Below are 19,617 nucleotides of genomic sequence, written 5' to 3'. Positions count from 1 at the left end.
CGAGAAATGTACATTCCATAATTAAAGGTGCCTCACAGCTCCTTCTTCTATTGAAATTCCTCTTTTTTTTTTTAATTGTAATTCTTCTTAGGATATTCCTTGAACCATGAGATTCTTAGGATGTGACCCAGCCAGGGAGTGTCTCACAAGGAAAAAAAGTCTTGAAACTTAAATGCCTTCAAATGCACGGATTGACAGTCCCTCGTGCCACAGAGGAAAACCTATTCCTGCTTTTCTTGAGCCTGATAGATCAATTGTTGCTTCACCAGTATTCATTTTAAATTGATTCCTTTGTTTCATTGATACCTTTCCTTTTAATTCATACCCAGTTATGCTGGGAGAGTTCTCCCATCTGTTTTTAACTTTTGGATACACGATTCACATACCATATCATTTAACCACTTAAAGTGTCTAATCAATGACAGTATATTCATGGAGTTAAATGACCATCATCTTCCCATTTTCAATATCTTTTTCACCCAAAAGAAACAGAGTATGTATTAAGAGTGACTCTCCATTTAGTGCTTGGGATAACCACTAATGTAATGTATTGTTTATAGCTTTGCCTCTCCTGGATGTTTCCTATAGATGGAGTCATACGTGTGGTCTTTTATGACTGGCTTTCCTTTACACATTTTCAAGGCTCCTTCGTGTCGTAGCAAAGCATCAGAACTTTATCCCTTTTTATTGATGAAGAATATTGCATTGTAAGAGCATACCCCATTTCCTTTACACACTCAGCCATAGATGGGCATTTGCATTCTTTCCAGCCCTAGGCTGTTATTTTGAATCATCCTTCTCTTAAACATCCACGGACACTTTTTTTTTTTTTCTGTAGATGTGTATTTGCATTTTTCTTGGGCATCTACTTAGGACAAGAATTGCTCCTTAGAAAAGTAACTTTAGGGGCGCCTGGGTGGCTCAGTGGGTTAAAGCCTCTGCCTTTGGCTCAGGTCATGATCCCAGGGTCCTGGGATCGAGCCCCACATTGGGCTCTCTGCCAAAAAAACAGAGAACCTGCTTCCCTTCCTCTCTCTCTGCCTGCCTCTCTGCCTACTTGTGATCTCTGTCAAATAAATAAATAAAATCTTAATAAATAAATAAATATTAAAAAAAAAAAAGAAAAGTAACTTTACATTTCGTATTTTGAGGAACTGCCAAACTGTTTTCCGGAGAAGCTGAACCATTTTACATTCCCATCAATAATATATGGGGTTTCAAATTTTACCACATCCTGTCCACTTGTTGAAAAGCCCATCGCACCCCCATTGAATTGTCTTGACATCTTCACCAAACATCAGTTGACCATAAAGGTAAAGGGAGGTTTCTGGATTCTCAGTTCCGTTCCACTGATGTATATGTCTATCCTCATTCCATGACAGGCTATCTCGATCACGGTACCTTTGTGATAAGTTTTTGTTCAACAAGAAGATTTATTAGTATTTAGTGTGTTGGGTTGCTGAGGACACTGTTCTGTTTAATTGAACTTAGAACCAGTTGTGGTTCTTTCCTTTCCTGTAAGTGGACACCAACACTCTCCTTGCCCTAAGGCAATTACTTAGGGAATGGGGATTTATAAATAGTTGGGAGCGGGGAGGTGATAGTATGTAGATAGGCAAAGGGAGATACATAGATTTCCTGAGGCTGTTTGGCAAGTGGTAGAAAATCAAAAGGAAAAAAACAGATGGTGTGATAAATAACACACCGGAATGGGTTAACAGGAAACGGGGGGGAGGGGCGGGGGGAAGAGCTAAGGCATGGTAGCGCCAATCCTGTAAAGAGGGCCAAATAATGATAGGGAAATAAATTGGATTTCGGAGGGAAAATAAACTTTCCAAAACTTTTGTAGCTTCATTTTGTTTCAGCACTGAGCGACCCTGGAACATTTGGGATCACCAAGGGGCAGCTTTGACCTCCGTTATTTAAGGATGGCTTTGCATATCTTTGTTCCCGTTTTTGCTGATTCTTTACCCTGGCTGTGAGATGTTTAGTTTCTCTCTTCCTGTGGCCCACAGCTTGACTTCCTTTCTCTGGTTGTTACCAAACCTGTAGTTTCTTTCCTGCTCTGTGCCTTTCAGGGCCAAATAGCCAGGGAACAAAACAGTCTTTGGTGGCAAGCAGGTCATTTATCCAGAGAATAAAGAGAGAATGGAGGAAGGGAGCTCATGCTCCAAGGGCACTAAGAGGCAGAGGGGGTATAAATGATATGGCTGTGGGGTGGGAGGGTGGGGGTGGGGATGCTGGATATCAGCCTGGGTCCCAGGAAGGGGTGGGGATTTCCAGGAACTTAAGCCCCATCCTGTTTTCTTCCCGTTGTGGTTGGGGGTTTCCTGTCTTGGTGCCTCCTAGGGAGGAGAGTTCAGTTTGTTACTGTAGTACAGTGAAGGAAAAATGTGAATTTGGCCCACTGTGCCCACCAGATTGGACCCCTCTGGTTTGATCGCGTTTCTGGGGGTCCTGTGCGGTCTGGTGTCAAGCTGATCCGGGCAGGAACACCCATAGGGGAGATACCAGGAAAAACAAACAAACGAAAAAACAGCTTGTAGAAAAATTCCCTATGGGGCTCTTTGGGGTTCATCTAGCGACACGGTTCTCCCCACTCTTTGGCATAATGGGAGAAGCGGCAAGAACACAGGTGGCCGGGTCCCTGCAGGGCTGCTGGCAAATTCCTCCAAGCCACAGGGCAGGCAGCTTGAGCGTGGGAATCCCCCTTATTTCACAAAAAGACAAAATGAGCCTGTTAGTGCCAATATATACGTTTCACTGGCCTGCAGCTTCTTCGACGGATGATGCCAACAATAAGGAATGCCAGACCAGACTGCAAAGTAGGCAGCAAACTCTTCGAGCAGCCCAGAATCGCCCTACTTTTTATACTTTTTAATTAGGCACCTTGGACCTGCGTGCCTACAGCCCTGCCATTGTATCCACACTTGTACTGGATCCTTATAAATTATTCTGTTGATCAAATGACGTCCACAAGAGACCAGCAGTCAGGAATCACAGAATCCCAACTATGCCAGTGAGGAAATGTCCCTGAGGCCATTGAAAGGAAGTGAATGGTAATGACAAGCCCCTGCGGTCCATTCCCGGACTGCTAGTGGAGGACAGGCTGTATGAGTCCATAGAGCGATTGGGTTATTCTGTGGCTGTGGAAGAAATGCTAGAAGTCTGCAAAACAGATTCAGCAGGTGGTCTCTGAAGGCTGCGTTTGAAGTCTGGCTTGCCTTGTTAGCTGTGTGACCTGGGGAACCCTGGGGCACTGGATTGCCTGGATTGCATTAAGCTCTTTACCTTTGAGATGGAGAGGATAAGGAAAACTTTCCTATCTCTCATAAGGATCCTTAGCAAATGCAAATAAAATAATGCAGAAACTTTCTCAACTAGAATGGGCTGCCTTTAGGTGGTTGGGTTTTTTTTTTTTTTTTTTTTTTTTTTTATGACTTTCTGGATTTGGATGTGTGGTTCTAACTGCCAAGGATATTGGTTTATGAAATTGCAGATTTTTTTCAAAAGACTCCCCCCTAGTCAGTAATTTTAACCTGGTATTCATGTTTAATTATGTAACATGGTTCAATTCTAGCAAAACTAGTGTACGTGCTTCATTTTTTTTTCTTTTCTTTTTTTTTTTTTTTTTTTTTGCTGGAGTTGCTGAGACTTTGACAGATATGCCAATTAGCTGGAAATGAAGAGGAGAATAGAAAAAAATTTGGAAAGTCAATGAATAGGCTCCAACATGATAATTAGTCCCTGAATAATAGCATTCTGGAGAAAAATTAACAAGGCCATCGCCAATAAGCTCATTCAGGTCTTGACACTTTCTGATCATGATGCAGAAGTAAAAAGAATACATATAAAAATTATTCTAATCTTTTCTTCAGATCCAATGTGGTTTATCTCTTACAAATTTAGGACAGTCTGTGGTTTAAAAACATCTGTTCTTATCGCCTTTTAATGGTTCTGTTTTGGGAAATGTGGACCTGTTATTGTGCTACTCCTAGCTACTCCATAACTCTTATTGTGCTACTCCATAACTCTTGATATGACCCCAATTGCGCATTTATATTTACCACCTTGTAAACTAAGTTCAGAGAGGCTGTGTCTTATCACAACCTCTCTGTTTGGCAACCCCCAACAACTTTCTCACTTGGGCAAAGAAAAAAAGAAAGTCTCAGAAAAACATTGACTTCGTAGCTCAAAGTTCCCTCTAGACTTCTCAGTGTGGGTCCCTGCCTCAGTTGCTCTGCCTACCCCTGGAAATAGACCAGAAACATCCAAATTCAGGGGAGTCCTGCTTTTGAAGGAACAATGAAGAGAGAGAGAGAGCACGTGGGGCGCGTGGGTGGCTCAGTGGGTTAAGCCTCTGCCTTCTGCAGGGTCATGATCTCAGGGTCCTGAGATGGAGCCCTGCAATGGCCTCTCTGCTCAGCAGGGAGCCTGCTTCCCCCCACCCCCTCTCTGCCTGTTGCACTGCCTACTTGTGACCTGTCTGTCAAATAAATAAAATCTTTTAAAAAAAAGAGAGAGCACAAATAATTCCTAGGAAAAAGAGAATTATAAACAATGGCATCATGTAAATCTGAGTCAAGTAAGGGATCAGAGAGCAAACCTGCAGCTTTTTCCAAGACCCTATGTGGTCTGGGAAAATGGATCTTCTAAGACCAATGTTAAGTGTATGTGTTGGGTGGGGGGGGGCGGCGGGCGGTGTTCTTTGTATGTGTGCAAGCTTGAAATTCCACAAATATGGGGACCCGGGTGTTCTAGTCTAGAGAAAAAAAAAACAAAAACCCAGGTGATTTTTCATAAATGATGCTGGAAATGGGAGGCCACTAATTGATGAGATTCAAAATGCATTTGGTGGATGAGTATGACCTCTGGTGTTAAACTAGAGAAATTCCAGCGCTATATATCTTAACGGTAGAAAGAGAAGCAAAGGTCGTTTTCCAAAAGCTTCTAGTCAGAGGTTACAGGGCATTGTTTTGCGACTTTTGTTTCAAACTTTCTTCCTTTCCTCCTTCTCTCTTTCCCTCCTTGGTCTTCCAGGTTTAAATGACTATCTCTTGTGCACACAGCACCAACCCTGTGGGAGAACACTGTCTTTGTTGCTCCGACTGCTTGGTCACGTGTATCTCTATAATCCTTTATAGAAAAAAGGGGCAAAATTACGGTGTCTGAATTTTAAAGGTTTATATATAAGTTTACGATTCATTTGCTAATTTTATAAGAAGAGAGGAATGGTGAAAACAAAAACTCCTTAAATGTGCCCCTGTCGTACATAACCCAATAGTGTGGGAATGCCCCAAACGACACAGATGAAAAATGAAACATGACATTGTTGGGGGGTATCCTGTGGTTTTCCATAATCATACCGATAGAGGATTATCATACTCTCCAAACAGACATTTATTAGCAAGGTGATTTTGGGGGGATGGAGGGTGTGATCAGATGATTCCTTAAAACAGAACAATGATATACATCTGATTGACTTCTCTCTCTCCAGTCACAGTGAGTTTCACATTATTATTTCATGAGGCTTTTTGTGTTTTGTTTTGTTTTGTTTTTTTTGGTTGTTGTTGTTTTAATATTGGCGGGGAAGAAGCACTATGAACTGATTTTAGGTATTCTGACAATTCCTCATGCTGGGTCCTATCTTCATATCATTCTTACTCTGTTGGTCCCATCCTCCCCCTGAGTCCCCTTTGTGACCAATGGAAACTCTGTACATCATGGTCATAAATCTTAGTAAACACCCTTTTTTTCTATATGATTAATGGAACTGTACCTAATCCCGTACCAAGGCACAGAGATATACAGGCCAAATGACACAACCTTTTGTCCCTTTTAATTAGTTTACGCAACCCTCTGTTTGAAGCCTTAAACTTGCTGTTTGAGAAAGTCAGTTTGATACATAGAATGTAGCCATTACTTACAGTGTTTGAATTATTCTAGAACCTTATATCTAATTGGATGCTGGCAACAATCGTGATATTTGGGGAGGCATCGATGTCATCTTTCAGCTAAATTTATGAAAGTATTGATGTCCTGTGATTACACTCCCTTGAAGAATTTCATTCATAAGGAGGAATCAAACTCTTCATTCAATTCAGCCGCATATAGTGAAGTGAAAATAAATGTATGATTGATTTTGTGCTTGCGTTGAATTTTCACACCAGAGGTGACTAACTTAATTTGGAAGCTTTCTTTGTTAATTTCAAAGTCAGCTCATTAGAATCGTTTTTAATGGCCATGCGCCCCACACAATTCTTGCATTAGCTACTCAGCTACCATGAGCTTTGTAAGTAAGCAAGTTTTGTTGAACTGCCAAAAATCAGGACAGAGTATAAACATAAAATACTGGCTCCACTTTGTAGCTATTCAAATTCTACTCCTGACTGAGACTATTGAAAAATAAAATTTCTGACAGTACTCTTTATCTTATATGGAGAGCTGTGGGCCAAATAGCAACCTGTGCTTCCCCTCACCCCCTTCCCCTTTTGGATTTTTTGCACGTACAAAAAATTAAAATTGTTTAACCCATGTCCAAAAGATATCCTAAAATGAATTATTCACTCCATGGTATTGAAAACGCATTCACACACAGTCCTAGGACAAGGTACCTGGTGAGCAACTTTAGGGCAGCTGCCGAGTAGAATATCAAGAAATTGGATCCAGCTGAGAATTCCAATTACCTAATGAGGGTGATCTGTTTACGCTCTAATTTCTTGGTCTAATTCACTATAATCCCGATCATAAAAATCATGCATTTAAATTACGATTTACAATGGAAACAAATATTTAGCTGGCTAGTTCCTTTCCTGTCCTTTTCGGGGAGCCTGGAATTTCCATGTACAAAGAAATACGAAGGAGAAGCACTCAAGATAGAGCAGTAACAATTCTCGGAAAAGGGTCCCCTACCGCTTTGTGTTGGTATATCCCCTAAGAGAAGAGCACTTTGCGGGAAATATGTGAGCCTCAAACTGCCATTTTTATCCGTTTATTAGAAAGTAAATAATTACACCTGATTCTAGCAAAACTCCAGCACCCGCCCGGGAGTGGACACTCAGCCGGGGTTTTCATTGTTAATAATTTCTGTAACGAACGGTGGCGACTCGGCCCGCGCCAGGCCCCTCTCCCACCCGCAGTCGGGGCACGGCCGAGGAGAAGCCCGGGGTTTGCGCATCTGTGACCCGCCTTTGCTTTGTGTCTGTGCTTTGCAGGTGGGGAGGAGGAAGAGGAACAGAGGAGGCGCTGGCGGCCGGCGGTCGCTGAGCAGCCCCCAGACCCTCGAGCAAGCCGCCTCTCCACCGCCGGAGAAGCCCGCGGACCTACCCACTGGGGCGGCCAGAGGGCCTGAGCGCCCGAGCCCGGGGACCCGGCGGCCGGGGGCGCCAGCCCCTCATGTTCCGCAGAAGGCGCAAATGTGAGCGGGCGGTATCTGGGAAAGCCCTCCGCCCCCGCCAGGGGGACCCGGGAAGCCCGCACGGGCTCCTCCCGCGGACGGTGGGGATCCCCTCCTCCGGCCCCGCCCCCATCCTCCCCCGGCCCGGGTGCCGAGGCGGTTAACCCTCCCCGCGCCGCGGCGCACTCGGGCCGGAGCGCGGCGCAGCCAATCCCGACTCCCGGGCGCCGGAGCCCAGCGACTGGGGAAGATCGGGGCGCGGGACTGGCTCTGAACTCGAGGCGACCAAACCGGGGCTCAGGCCCCGAGGTTCTCCCCAAACCCTGCTGCACTGGCGGAGCCAGCCGCCAAACTTTTTTTTCCCAAAGCGGGTGCCCCCGCAGTTCTTTGGCGGGCAGCCGGCGGCCCACTCTCCGCGGGACGATCAGGGAGAGGTGGGCGTGCAGCGAGGGGGCTGCTGTTCTGCAGCCCTACGAGGCGTGCACGCGGGCGGACAAATGGCAGGGGTTCCGCACTGTCCCCGCGCCTGACCCACGGCTGGGGTGGCCCAACGTGCTGCAGTGCCCGGCGCAGGTGATCTAGACTGCGCGTCCGGCACGAGCTAGGGGGGCGGCGGCGAGGAGGGCAGGGAGGGAGGGACGCCCCTTTCTTCTCGCCCCTTCCCCCGCAGCCCGGCTGCACAGTCTGGGGGCTCCCCATCCCCGGTGGTGCTCCCCGGCGCTCCCCATCAGCAGGTGGGGCCCCCAGCCCTCACTCCTCCCTGGCCTGCGCACCCCCAGGGTTCTCATCCTGCAGATTCCCTCCTCCCCATCCCTCTCTCTCACACACGCTCCCCTAAGCCGCGCGCGCCGCAAACTCGGTCTCGGTCCCCGCAGGTGATGTCATGCCCATTGTTTTGGTGCGCCCAACCAATCGGACTCGCCGCCTGGATTCTACCGGAGCCGGCATGGGCCCTTCCTCGCACCAGCAGCAGGAGTCCCCGCTCCCGACCATAACGCATTGCGCAGGGTGCACCACCGCCTGGTCTCCCTGCAGCTTTAACAGCCCTGACATGGAAACCCCATTGCAGTTCCAGCGCGGCTTCTTCTCGGAGCAGCCGCCGCCGCCGCCGCGCTCCTCACACCTGCATTGCCAGCAGCAGCAACAGAGCCAGGACAAGCCGTGCCCGCCCTTCGCGTCCCTCCCGCACCCTCAGCACCACCCGCACCTCGCGCACCAGCCGCCGGGCAGCGGCGGCAGCAGCCCATGCCTCCCGTGCAACAGCTGCGCCCCCTCCGGAGCCCCGGCGGCGGGGGCGGGGGCGGGGGATAACCTGTCCCTGCTGCTCCGCACCTCCTCGCCCGGCGGCGCCTTCCGGACCCGCACCTCCTCGCCGCTGTCGGGCTCGTCGTGCTGCTGCTGCTGCTCGTCGCGCCGGGGCAGCCAGCTCAATGTGAGCGAGCTGACGCCGTCCAGCCATGCCAGTGCGCTCCGGCAGCAGTACACGCAGCAGCCGGCGTCCGCCTCCCAGTACCACCAGTGCCACAGCCTGCAGCCCGCCGCCAGCCCCACGGGCAGCCTCGGCAGCCTGGGCTCCGGGCCCCCGCTCTCGCACCACCACCACCACCCGCACCCGGCGCACCACCAGCACCACCAGCCCCAGGCGCGCCGCGAGAGCAACCCCTTCACCGAAATAGCCATGAGCAGCTGCAGGTACAACGGGGGCGTCATGCGGCCGCTCAGCAACTTGAGCGCGTCCCGCCGGAACCTGCACGAGATGGACTCGGAGGCGCAGCCCTTACAGCCCCCCGCGTCGGTCGGAGGAGGTGGCGGCGCGTCCTCCCCGTCTGCAGCCGCCGCCGCGGCCGCCGCTTCGTCCTCAGCCCCGGAGATCGTGGTGTCTAAGCCGGAGCACAACAACTCCAATAACCTGGCGCTCTACGGAGCCGGCGGCAGCGGCAGCGCTGGAGGCGGCGGCGGCGGTGGCGGCAGCGGGCATGGCAGCAGCAGTGGCACCAAGTCCAGCAAAAAGAAGAACCAGAACATCGGCTACAAGCTGGGCCACCGGCGCGCCCTGTTCGAGAAGCGCAAGCGGCTCAGCGACTACGCGCTCATCTTCGGCATGTTCGGCATCGTGGTCATGGTCATCGAGACCGAGCTGTCGTGGGGCGCCTACGACAAGGTAGGCGCTGCAGCCGCTTGCACAGCCTTCCGGGACCGCGGGGTCCGGACGCCGGGTGGTTGGGATGGGCCCTGGTGGGAAATTCTTGCCGGCCAGCCCCGAGCCTCCTCGGGACGGTGGCAGGTGCCCGCCGGGACGGCGAGCACGGCTCGGACGCGCTGTCCTGATCCTCCAGGCAACTCTACAGAGAGAGCCTTTCTGCGCGCAGCCAAAGTTCTGGAGTCAGTGAGTGCCCCAGCGACTTCAGGCACATTAAATAAATGTTTCCAGGAGTCAGTAGGGGAAAGCAAGCCCTGTTGCTTTCCAGGTGCTCGCAATTTAGGAGGCCCCTTTCAACCCAGAGTGCTTAAACTCAGGGATAACTTCCTCTGGGTTTCGAGAGCCAGGATCTGCGCTGGCATATGTCATGGCGCGGACCCTCTCCCTAGCCATCCACCTGCCCTCCTCTCCTCACTTCCCTTAGAGGCCAAGTGAGCTGACGGATCCCACAGCCAAGACAGGTACTCCCCTCATCCCCATCCTCCTCCTCCTGGGAGTTCATATTCAGGGGCTGGGGGTGGTCGGGGGCCCTGGAAGGTGGTTCAGAGTGCTAGTTTCTTAAAAGTGCTTCTGTCTGTGTTGCAGGCGTCGCTGTATTCCTTAGCTCTGAAATGCCTTATCAGTCTCTCCACAATCATCTTGCTTGGGCTGATCATCGTGTACCACGCCAGGGAAATACAGGTAACTTAGACTCCGCTATTTATGAATGACCCAAAGCGCGGCCGCCCGCCTGGAGAAGCGCGAGGCAGTTTTTTCCAAACCCTCGTGTCCTTGCTTGAGGTTACAGAAGACACACGCTGTAGTCTTGCTACAGCACCTGACCTGTTCTTTCAAGAAGTTCAAAACAAAACAGCCCAGCACGTAAACAGGCTGGGTTGTACCTGTTAAGCCCTTAAGATGTTCCCCTCTCTTCTTCAGGTCGATCTAGTTCTCCAAATTTCCTTAAGGCCAGTTAGGTAGTAGGCTTCAGCCGTGGGGTAAGCGGGAATTCTTGCTTGATAGGCCTATCCCCACTGGGTGCGTCATTATGGAAGATAGTGTCCCTCTCTATGTATCTTCTTCTGTAATGTAGTGAAAGAAGAAAATAGGCTCCTGATATTCCTAGCTAATATATGTAAATGAGACATGAGAAAAATCCAAACTCTTTATCTTCAGCCATTAAAGAAAAAAAAAAGTCTGCCCTAAGGTTAGAATACAAATTCTGTGTATGTGGTGGTTTGGTATATTTTTTTTTAGCTGCAATCATTACATTGCCCTTAAAAAAAAAAAAAAGTGTCATTTAAGAGCAAAGGCCACTGCCCTGGTGAGCAGTCTTATTAGGAAATGTTTTGTTTAAATGCAGCCAGGAACTCTATTGTCGAATTTGGCTATTACTGACAATTTCAGAATACTTGTATAAAATTCATGGGTCATCTTTGGAGTTGTTTAGTTTGCTGTAGCCTTCAGTCCAAGGAATATTAAGGGTTGTGAATTAAAAGAACTAGGCTTTTCAAAAATGAAGTAAGGTTGGGATTTGCCAGTTTAGAATTTACACTAATATGTATTTTCTGATTTTTTTTTTTTGTGGGGGGAAACAATTGTTGACTATTTGTTGGAACTTTTAAGCCCTTCAATTTAGGGTGCTTTCCATTTAAAGACGCCATTTAGGACGCCTTTAAATTTAAAACATCGTATAGAACTTCCCACTTAAATAATTTAATATTAATTATGTTAAGTCAATGTGAGGTTAGTCATTAGCAAGCTCACACCAAATATGGAAGAAACCAATTTTTAACTATGGTGCAAGCCAAACCAACATGCCCATGACCCCAAAGGAGCAGGGAGAATGAAGTAAGACTTCGTCTTCCTTTCACATTTGCAAAGACTTTGAACGGTGTCATTCCAAAGGGAGAAAGTGAGCGAGCGAATGAGAATTGGAAAGAGTGAGACCATTTAGAGGTAAGTCACCAAACTGCCTTGGCGAAACCAGGAGAATGCACCCTAGAACTCTAACATCTTAATAGTTTACAGGGAGGTCCGTTGTAATTTGGGGTTTTGTGATCCTGGGCTTCTGAGATTCCCTGAAACATTCTTAAGTGATACCACAACGTGGCTTACCCATAATGAGTGCATCTTCTCATTTTGACTTCCAAGAGCAGACACTTAGAGCTGGGAGGAACAAAACAGAATGAATAGTCTTCTGACTCCGTTTACAGACGGGGAGCCCGAAGTCAGAATAGGGGAGTAGCTTGCCAGATGGCACAGCTAGACAGGGCAGAGTGGGCCCAGGCCCTCTCCTCCAGCTTCTAGTCCAGAAAGCTTCCTGCTGTGCTCGGTTACTTGCTAGAGGCCCAGAAATATGGGCATTTTTTGGGTCCGTGATTTCTCTCTACACATTTGGTTTACAAATAGGTTGAATTTAAAAGGTCATTGTAAAATCTTCTCAGGTATTTTTTAAAAACCAAGTAACTTAAAACAACTTGTTTTGTTTTGTTTTGTTTTGCTCGGCAACTGGAGTGGTTTTCCTTCATTTAGCTGGAAAGAGAACTTGCTGGTGTTTTCATTGAGCATTAGCTTTCGTACCTGTCTATTCCTTCTGAAAAGTGCAGAGCTAAACAAGCATTTGCCGAGGAGACATTGGGTGATAGTCCCATCGAGGGCAAAGCATCTTCCTGAAGACACTGACTTCTTAAGAATTATTGGAAGGTCCTTTGAAATAACTTACAGGAATTTGCAAGGAGTAACCAAGTGTTAGGTTTTTGGTTTTTTTTTTTTTTAAAGATTTTATTTATTTATTTGACAGAGAGAGATCACAAATAGGCAGAGAGGCAGGCAGAGAGAGGGGGAAGCAGGCTTTCCACCAAGCAGAGAGCCCCATGCGGGACTTGATCCCCGGACCTTAGGATCATGACCTGAGCTAAAGGCAGAGGCTTAACCCACTGAGCCACCCAAGCACCCTTAGGTATTATTAAAACTTTTTTGATACCACGTTAGAACTCTTGAAACTTCTAGAAACTAATAAAAATACAAGAACTCCTTTTTTTTTACAGATTTTTCACGGTTGGAATTGCACTTGCTGGCTCATTTTGAGGACTATTTCTGTTGCACAAATGCATAGGTATTTTGATGGAAAGATCCTTAGCATGGGTGACAGAAGTGCTGCTCCCCTAAAACTTACAAGCCCTGTGAATTTCTCTACCGTTGGGGTGACGTAAATATCCCAGAATGTTAAGTTTGCAAAACTGAGTTTATTTTACATGATACATAATTTCTGTTGAACCAGCCACACTTAAATTTCAAAACTGATGCTTGGGTAGTATCATTCAGTTGTTTTGGTTGTAGCGTTTTCTCTCTGTGTTTTCCCTAGGGGGATTTCTTTCCCAAGCTGAAGCTCCAAACGCTTATCTGAGATGCTTTTACAAAAGTCGAAAGTGGAAGAGGGCCAGATAAACTTGAGGACCCTGAACTAGAAGTCAGGCACCAGAAAAATCTGTATTAATTTATGCAGATATTAGAGTCAGCCGTGTTGGCAAAAGAGTTGACCTTGAATCCCAAGTGCACAGGCTTGTGTATCTGTGTGTGGAAAATGAAACATTGTGCCTCCCCACCTTTTCAACTTATTGATGTCACTGATGTAGGTATATTTCTTTCCTAAGTTTTAAGCGAAAAGTCACTTCTCAGTTTACTATTAACAATTCCAAACATCCTGAGTAGCTGTGAGTGGAACTAAGTATTGCCAACCAGAGCCTGTCTTTGGAGGTAGCATGTCATCTAAAATGACATGTTTTTTTTTTTTTTTTTTTCCTTTTTCTGTTTAGCCTACCAGCATGGTGATTGGGTAGCGAGAGCTAGCTAAGTGTGGCTTTCTGGTACATGATAGGATGTGTTAAGTGTCTTAGCCAACGTCCTGGCTCTCTGTCCTCCGGAATGGCTTAACGAAGCTTGGGGAGGCCCTGACATTTCCATGGAGAACCTTGGAAAGCAAGTCGGTGTGACCTTTTATAAAATGTTTATACATGCTCTGGCAAAATAAGACAGTTCAGGTGAGTCATGGTCGGAAGTGCCTGAATTAAAATAGGGCCATGAGGAGGCTTTGAAAGAACAGAGCTCAGTACATTGCAGCCTTGGTGTCCTTTTTCAGGACCACAGACAGCTCAATGCACCAGGCTTTACTCTGCATTTCACTAATTACTTGAATGCCCCGTCCCCAACCAAAACTGAAGTCACCGTGTGTATGCGTCACAACACTTATACAAAATCAGATTTAGTGGGAGCAGTTTTTCGGCTCAGTAGATGTTAGAGTTTTTTCCAGTAGACATTTGGCTTTACTTTCTATATCCATCAGTAAAGCCAAAGCAATGACAAGAAAAATAAGCAAGAACAAAAACCCATCCGTGAATGAAGGATGAGTCAGGAAAAAACTTCAGTAAATGCCTAGGTATCGTGGTCTTCCTATGAAGGAAGAACACTCTGGGGATTGTTTTTATGTGATTTGGAAAGGTCACTCGATACTAAATAAGTGGCTTTTTCTTCTCATGTCTCCGGTCAAATAGTAGGAAAAACAGAATCATGGTGTTCTCTCACTTTCCTTTTTGCCACTCCTCGTTCTCTGTGAGATTGGGAGTATGTCTTGGATGGGGCAAGTACACAGTCCAATACTCTTTAAGATCTTCAACATCAGAAAATTTGAATCTAGATTTCCCTTCCATCTTGTCAGTTTCTCATGCGGAAGCAATTTCAGTTGACATCGTTGTGTAGTATTTTGAGAGAGACAAATACAGGATTCTAAATCAGGAAAGAAAGCCCCTTGGACCTTGATCTTCCCAGTTCTCATGGGATTTGGAAGAAGGGCTGGTACATACTTTAAAGTTAAACACGTTTTTGTTTGATTTTGTCTTGGGAACGATATAATTACGTAATACTGAGCGTCAGAGGAAACGCTGGTTATTCTTCGGTATGTCTTGCAACGGGAGAATTCCTTCTCTTCCCAGTTAGCTTTTCAGCGATGGAGGACATCGATCTCAAAGTGCAAGAACAGAAATTAAACTTTCTCTTTACTCATGCTTCTAGGCCACACAAAGGAAGGAGTGAGGGACGGAGGGCAAGGGCCTTGGCAACATCTGAAGGCTCTGATTGGCGTGGAGTGGAAAGGCACCCACTTAGTAAGACTCTGGTTTGCCTGTGGAACCTGGAAAAGGATGCTCACTTTCCCACTCCTACAGAAAGCAAGTAGATGCTTCCAGACTGTGCAGATAATACGGCATCTAGCTATTATTCTTATGGATACAGTAACAGTACATATAGTAAGAACAAGCAGTACGGAAGAGTTTCAAAGAAACACAATAGTCTTGTTCTCTGTCCTTTCCGACCTTTGCCTGAGGGGCATCTGCTTTGAAGTTTCTCGTAGACTCTTCTGGAGTTTTCAGAATTGAACTTTTAGATGTGTTTAGACACAGGCAAACCTAGCTTGTGTTCGCTGAGAGATCTTGGAGGTTTTTCTTCCTCAGCACCTAGAGAGACCTGTCTCATTTTCTTTTAGCACCTGCATAAAGCCTATTTTATGGATGGGCTGCGGTTAACTCGTAGGCATTTCGAGTGTTCTAGATTTTTGCTATTATAAGCAGTACTACCAGTGAACGTTCTCGTGTACTCGTTTTAAGCAACTCATTAGAGTACATGCCTGTGGTAACTATCCAGCAGCCAGATCACTGAATCCAAGGGTGTTTTTGTTTTCAGTGGAAAGGTGTGGCCCATCAGCCCTTCCAGAAGAGTTCACATTTCGCGTGTCTCCACACATTATCCCTCCACAGCACTGTTAACCCCGGATATTATTTTTTAAAAGGAATTTTAAACAGCTTTGGCTTTCTAAAGTCTAAAAAAGTTGATTTGCCTGAAAAAAAATTTTTTTTGGAGAAAAAAAATGAAGGAAAAATCTCATGAGCTCATAGGCTTATTTGCAACAACCTGTGATATCTGGGAGTGCCTTGTTTGATCTGCTGACAAATTTAACGGTCTCTGGATAGAGGCCACCAGACACCCATCATTGCCACACTTTAGATTTTTTGTTTTTTGTTTTTTTTAAACCTCAAAAACTGTAGAGATGGAGGAAGCTGCAAAGTTAGAAGGAGGGTATCTTCAGTTGGTCTTTAGGTTTCTGCTCTTGTCAGCGAGATAGATGAGAATTGCAGGTTCGCTGTGAGACTCCAGAAGATGGGGATGTGGGAAATTTGCCTGAATGGCCCTGGTGGTTAGCTCCATGGCTGATAGGTCCGTGGCCAGTGGCTCCGACATTAGTTGTAATGGGACTCTCAGTCGCTTTGACTTCGTGTCGACACTGTAGTAACGAAATCACTCAGGACTAATTTTCCCTGCCTGCCCGTGTGAAGATCTCTGCATTATTAATGGGTGTGACGCTAAATAAAGTGACCCTGGTGTGTTTACAGAGCAGCATCACAAATGAGTGGAAGGGTGCAACTTCAGGTTTACCGCAAATGGGTTTCCTTGGTCTGCCCCAGCGTGTTTCTGGGCCACGTTTCAGGCAGCGTGGAAAGAAGGGCACCGGGGGCTATTAACGTCCCAGACCATATCTAGCGGGGCACGCAGAGGGAGCCTGCCTTGATTCCACCCCAGGAAGTTACTTATGGTCAGGTTATAAAGCAGTTTTATGGGGCTACTTGAGAATGAATTTCCATGCAAGAAAAAAATAATAGGATGTCTGCTACTTTGGGAGTCTATTTTTACCCTGAAACTCCTTACAAATGCTATTTATGAAACTAGAAAGTGCGTGGAGGGAATGATCAGGCCCAGCATCCCACCCAGCCTGGGAAATCCCTTTATGTCATCTCAGATAAAAGTGGTCACCCACTCTTCTGCTTGGACCCTCTTCCCATGATTGGCAGACAGTCCCCCTGTCCGAGGCTCTCTGTTCCAAGGCCCACTCTTATTTTTTAGGAAGATTTTCTTTACGTTGAGGTAAAGCCTGGTTTTATTTCTTCCACACTCAACATTTTCACAGTTTTTGAACTTTGCAGTTAGGATGGAGAAGAAGATGGGAAGGTCCCTGGCTTCTTGTAACTGACATTCCAAGGATGCAGGGTTCAGGAGAGAGGCAGACTTTAAGCAACACAGTCCCAGGAAGTTATGGTCAATGTTATGAGGGGATAGAAAGGGCTGAGCTAGAAAATACTTGGAGGTATGGAGGGGGTGGTTTCACATCAGACCAGTGCTCAGGAGCATTGTCCAAGGATTTGACTTTGCAACTGAGACCTATAAGAAAAGACATTGTCAGCAACTGGCAGAGTCTGTGGGAACAATTTGTGTTCAGGCCTTGTGACCCAGAGGAGGTTCCTGTACTTAAACAAATGAGAGAAAACTGATGTGGCCTAAGCCGGGGAAGAACAGGAGATTGGTCCTGGGCAGACCAAGAGAGGATGTGGGACTCTGATATTGAAGGGTCTTGAGGCCATGATAAGGATTTGGGGATTTCCTTTTCTTCCCCCTCCATCCCTTGAAAAAGCATAGAGTAGGGAAGTCATTAAAGAGTTGATTTGTTTTAGAGCATGGAAGAGTCATGATCCAACATACGGTTTGGGCAGAAGTTTTGCTGGTGTTCTGAGAAGACTGGCATGAAGATGACAAGGAAGGTCTTGACCAGCCCCATTGTAGAGAAAAGTGATGCTCATTTGGCTGGGTTAACAGCGGTGGGGGCATGGACAGGTCTGACTTGAGACCCATGTTGGAGGTAGAGCAGACTTCCTAGCAGGGGACGGGATGTGACAGGTGAGGCCAAGGGAGGTCACAGAGATGGATCCAGGGGTTCCAGCTGAAGCAATGGCGTATATGGAGCTGAGAGGGGAAGACCCACAGTGAAGGGTGGAGGACGTGGACGCAAGAGTTTGCATTGGCAGAATCCATTGGAGAGGTTTCTGATTATATAGGGGAAGCTTAGGGTTCAGAGGAAGAGTCTAATGGAGATTTAAATGGGTGCCTTCAGCATAGAGGCTGTTTAAATCCACAGGAATTGATAAAGTCGTTGAGTGAGAATAAAGATGAGAAGAACGCCAAAAGTTGATCCGCCCGGGACATCTAGAGGTTGTGTAAAGGAGGAATAAAAGAGATGGGATGAATTATCCCCACTGTGGAGATGGGCACTGTTGTAAGGGGCGGGGGGGGGGGCTCAGTGCTATGTATCCCATGCAATGAAGCCTGTTAAAACAGGGTAGAGGAGTGCCTTTTGGATTGGACCAATTGAAGGTCATTGCTGACTTTGAGGCACAGTTTCAGTGGAGAGAGAGCAACAGAAGATAGACTGCAGTTTCTAGTAGAGCAGAATAAATTGATCTCCCGCCCCCTTCACAGAATCACAGAGCGAACATTGAAACATTGGTTAGTTCCCCTTAAATGCCCTCCTAATTAAATAGTCCTAGTTTCTTTGAATGTTCCTGATCAGACTTATAATGTCCCTGATGGTATTCATCTGTCCTTAACTGTTTTGCTGAATTCCCTTTTCCAACTAGAAAGTTAGGAAAGTACCCAAGACTTTCAGATGGGATTCTTACTTCCTTTCATCAAAGATGCATACCGGATACTCACTGTTACTGGTCTAAAATGGTCATTGCTTCATGCGAACTGTTGCCATATAAGACTTGTAAAAATTTTTATTGAACTAAGTGTATGGCTTCCCATTTACTGACCCTCTTCGGTAGCATCTTGGTTTCAGACCTGGGTTTCAGCCTGTCTGAGTTATTTGACTCATAATCCCAGTGCTTACTTGACAAACACTTGTTTAGGTACAGAAAATGCTGTGTACGGACTCATTAATAGAGTTGTTCTGTTGGCAATACCCAAATTTGCACATAATTCTGTTCCAGAAATGTGATCAATATTAGTGGCCCTACCTGGTTTGCACACAGGCCATTGACACGATTAATGCTTCTCTCAGGCTCCTGGCTAAGCCGTGAGTCTGGAAAATGGACCTTGGGAACCTGTGTGCAAAGCCTGGGTTCAAGGGCCACGGTCAGAGCTCAGAAGTAGGGCGTTTTTTTGCTCTGAGACATCTGCTCATTCATGATATTTGGTACAGCCTTTCAAGTAACGACAACTCCTTGAACCCTGACTATCAGCCAGCCCACGTTCCTCTACCAGAATGTCACGAGGACTGTCATATCCCTCACTGAATCCCCGTGTTCTGTGAGAACTGTAATCTTGTGATCTCCCCGTCTGTTAGCAATATCCAAGACGGAAAAAAGACTGATGTACTTGTTATCTTAAGCATTGTGGTGTAGGCTTCGTGACCAGATGCCTTTCCTCTTAAAAATTTCATTTTCGAAATTTCAGTTAGTAATGCTTCATATTAGAAAATTGGTAAAACCTGGAAAACACGGGAAGGAATCTTAGTGTCGTCTCACCACCCAGGGATAATAATTATTTGGTTCTAATGTATTTACACCACAAAGTAAGTGGACATGGTATTTGCTATGTATCTGTAGAAAGAAATTTGCAATTCTTTTTCGTGTGATTTTGGGTTGATTTCCCCAGGCCGTTACACATTCTTCTTCTTTTTTAAAAGATTGATTTTATTTATTTATTTATTTATTTATCTATTTATTTTTATTTTTAAAAATTTTTTTTATTATTTTCAGCATAACAGTATTCATTGTGTTTGTTTGTTTGTTTGTTTTACCACACCCAGTGCTCCATGCAATCCGTGCCCTCTATAATACCCACCACCTGGTACCCCGACCTCCCACCTCCCCGCCCCTTCAAAACCCTCAGATTGGAAGGGGAGGTGAACCATGAGAGACGATGGACTCTGAAAAGATTTTATTTATTTACTTGAGAGAGAGTATGTGGGAGAGAGAGGGAGAACATGAGCAGGGGAAGAGGCAGAGGGAGAGGGAGAAAAAGATTCCCTGCTGAGCAGAGAGCCCAATGCTGGGCTTGATCCCAGGACCTGAGATCATGACCTGAGCTGAAAGTGATGCTTAACCAACTGAGCCAGCCAGGTTCCTACCAATAAACATTCTTAATAGATCCATTTTTT

The 19,617-nt window shown here is 46.3% G+C and overlaps 1 protein-coding gene across 5 annotated transcripts in view; it reads left to right on the top strand.

The window, feature by feature from the left end:
- Nucleotides 1-19,617, top strand: part of KCNN2 (potassium calcium-activated channel subfamily N member 2) — a 460,896-nt gene that overhangs the window by 303,937 nt on the left and 137,342 nt on the right. For 3 of the 5 annotated variants that reach the window (XM_059416113.1, XM_059416111.1, XM_059416112.1), the window contains 3 exons: nucleotides 7,215-7,417; nucleotides 8,272-9,557; nucleotides 10,182-10,277. In XM_059416113.1, the coding sequence (XP_059272096.1) occupies nucleotides 7,396-7,417; nucleotides 8,272-9,557; nucleotides 10,182-10,277 (1,404 nt within the window). In that variant the 5' untranslated portion in view covers nucleotides 7,215-7,395. Of the gene's footprint in view, nucleotides 1-7,214; nucleotides 7,970-8,271; nucleotides 9,558-10,181; nucleotides 10,278-19,617 lie in introns of those variants that run through there. The other 2 variants (XM_059416114.1, XM_059416115.1) reach the window with 2 other exon arrangements.

This window comes from Mustela nigripes, chromosome 12 (assembly GCF_022355385.1).
Source record: "Mustela nigripes isolate SB6536 chromosome 12, MUSNIG.SB6536, whole genome shotgun sequence".
Lineage (NCBI taxonomy): Eukaryota > Metazoa > Chordata > Mammalia > Carnivora > Mustelidae > Mustela > Mustela nigripes.
This window is presented reverse-complemented; position numbering and strand designations above follow the sequence as displayed.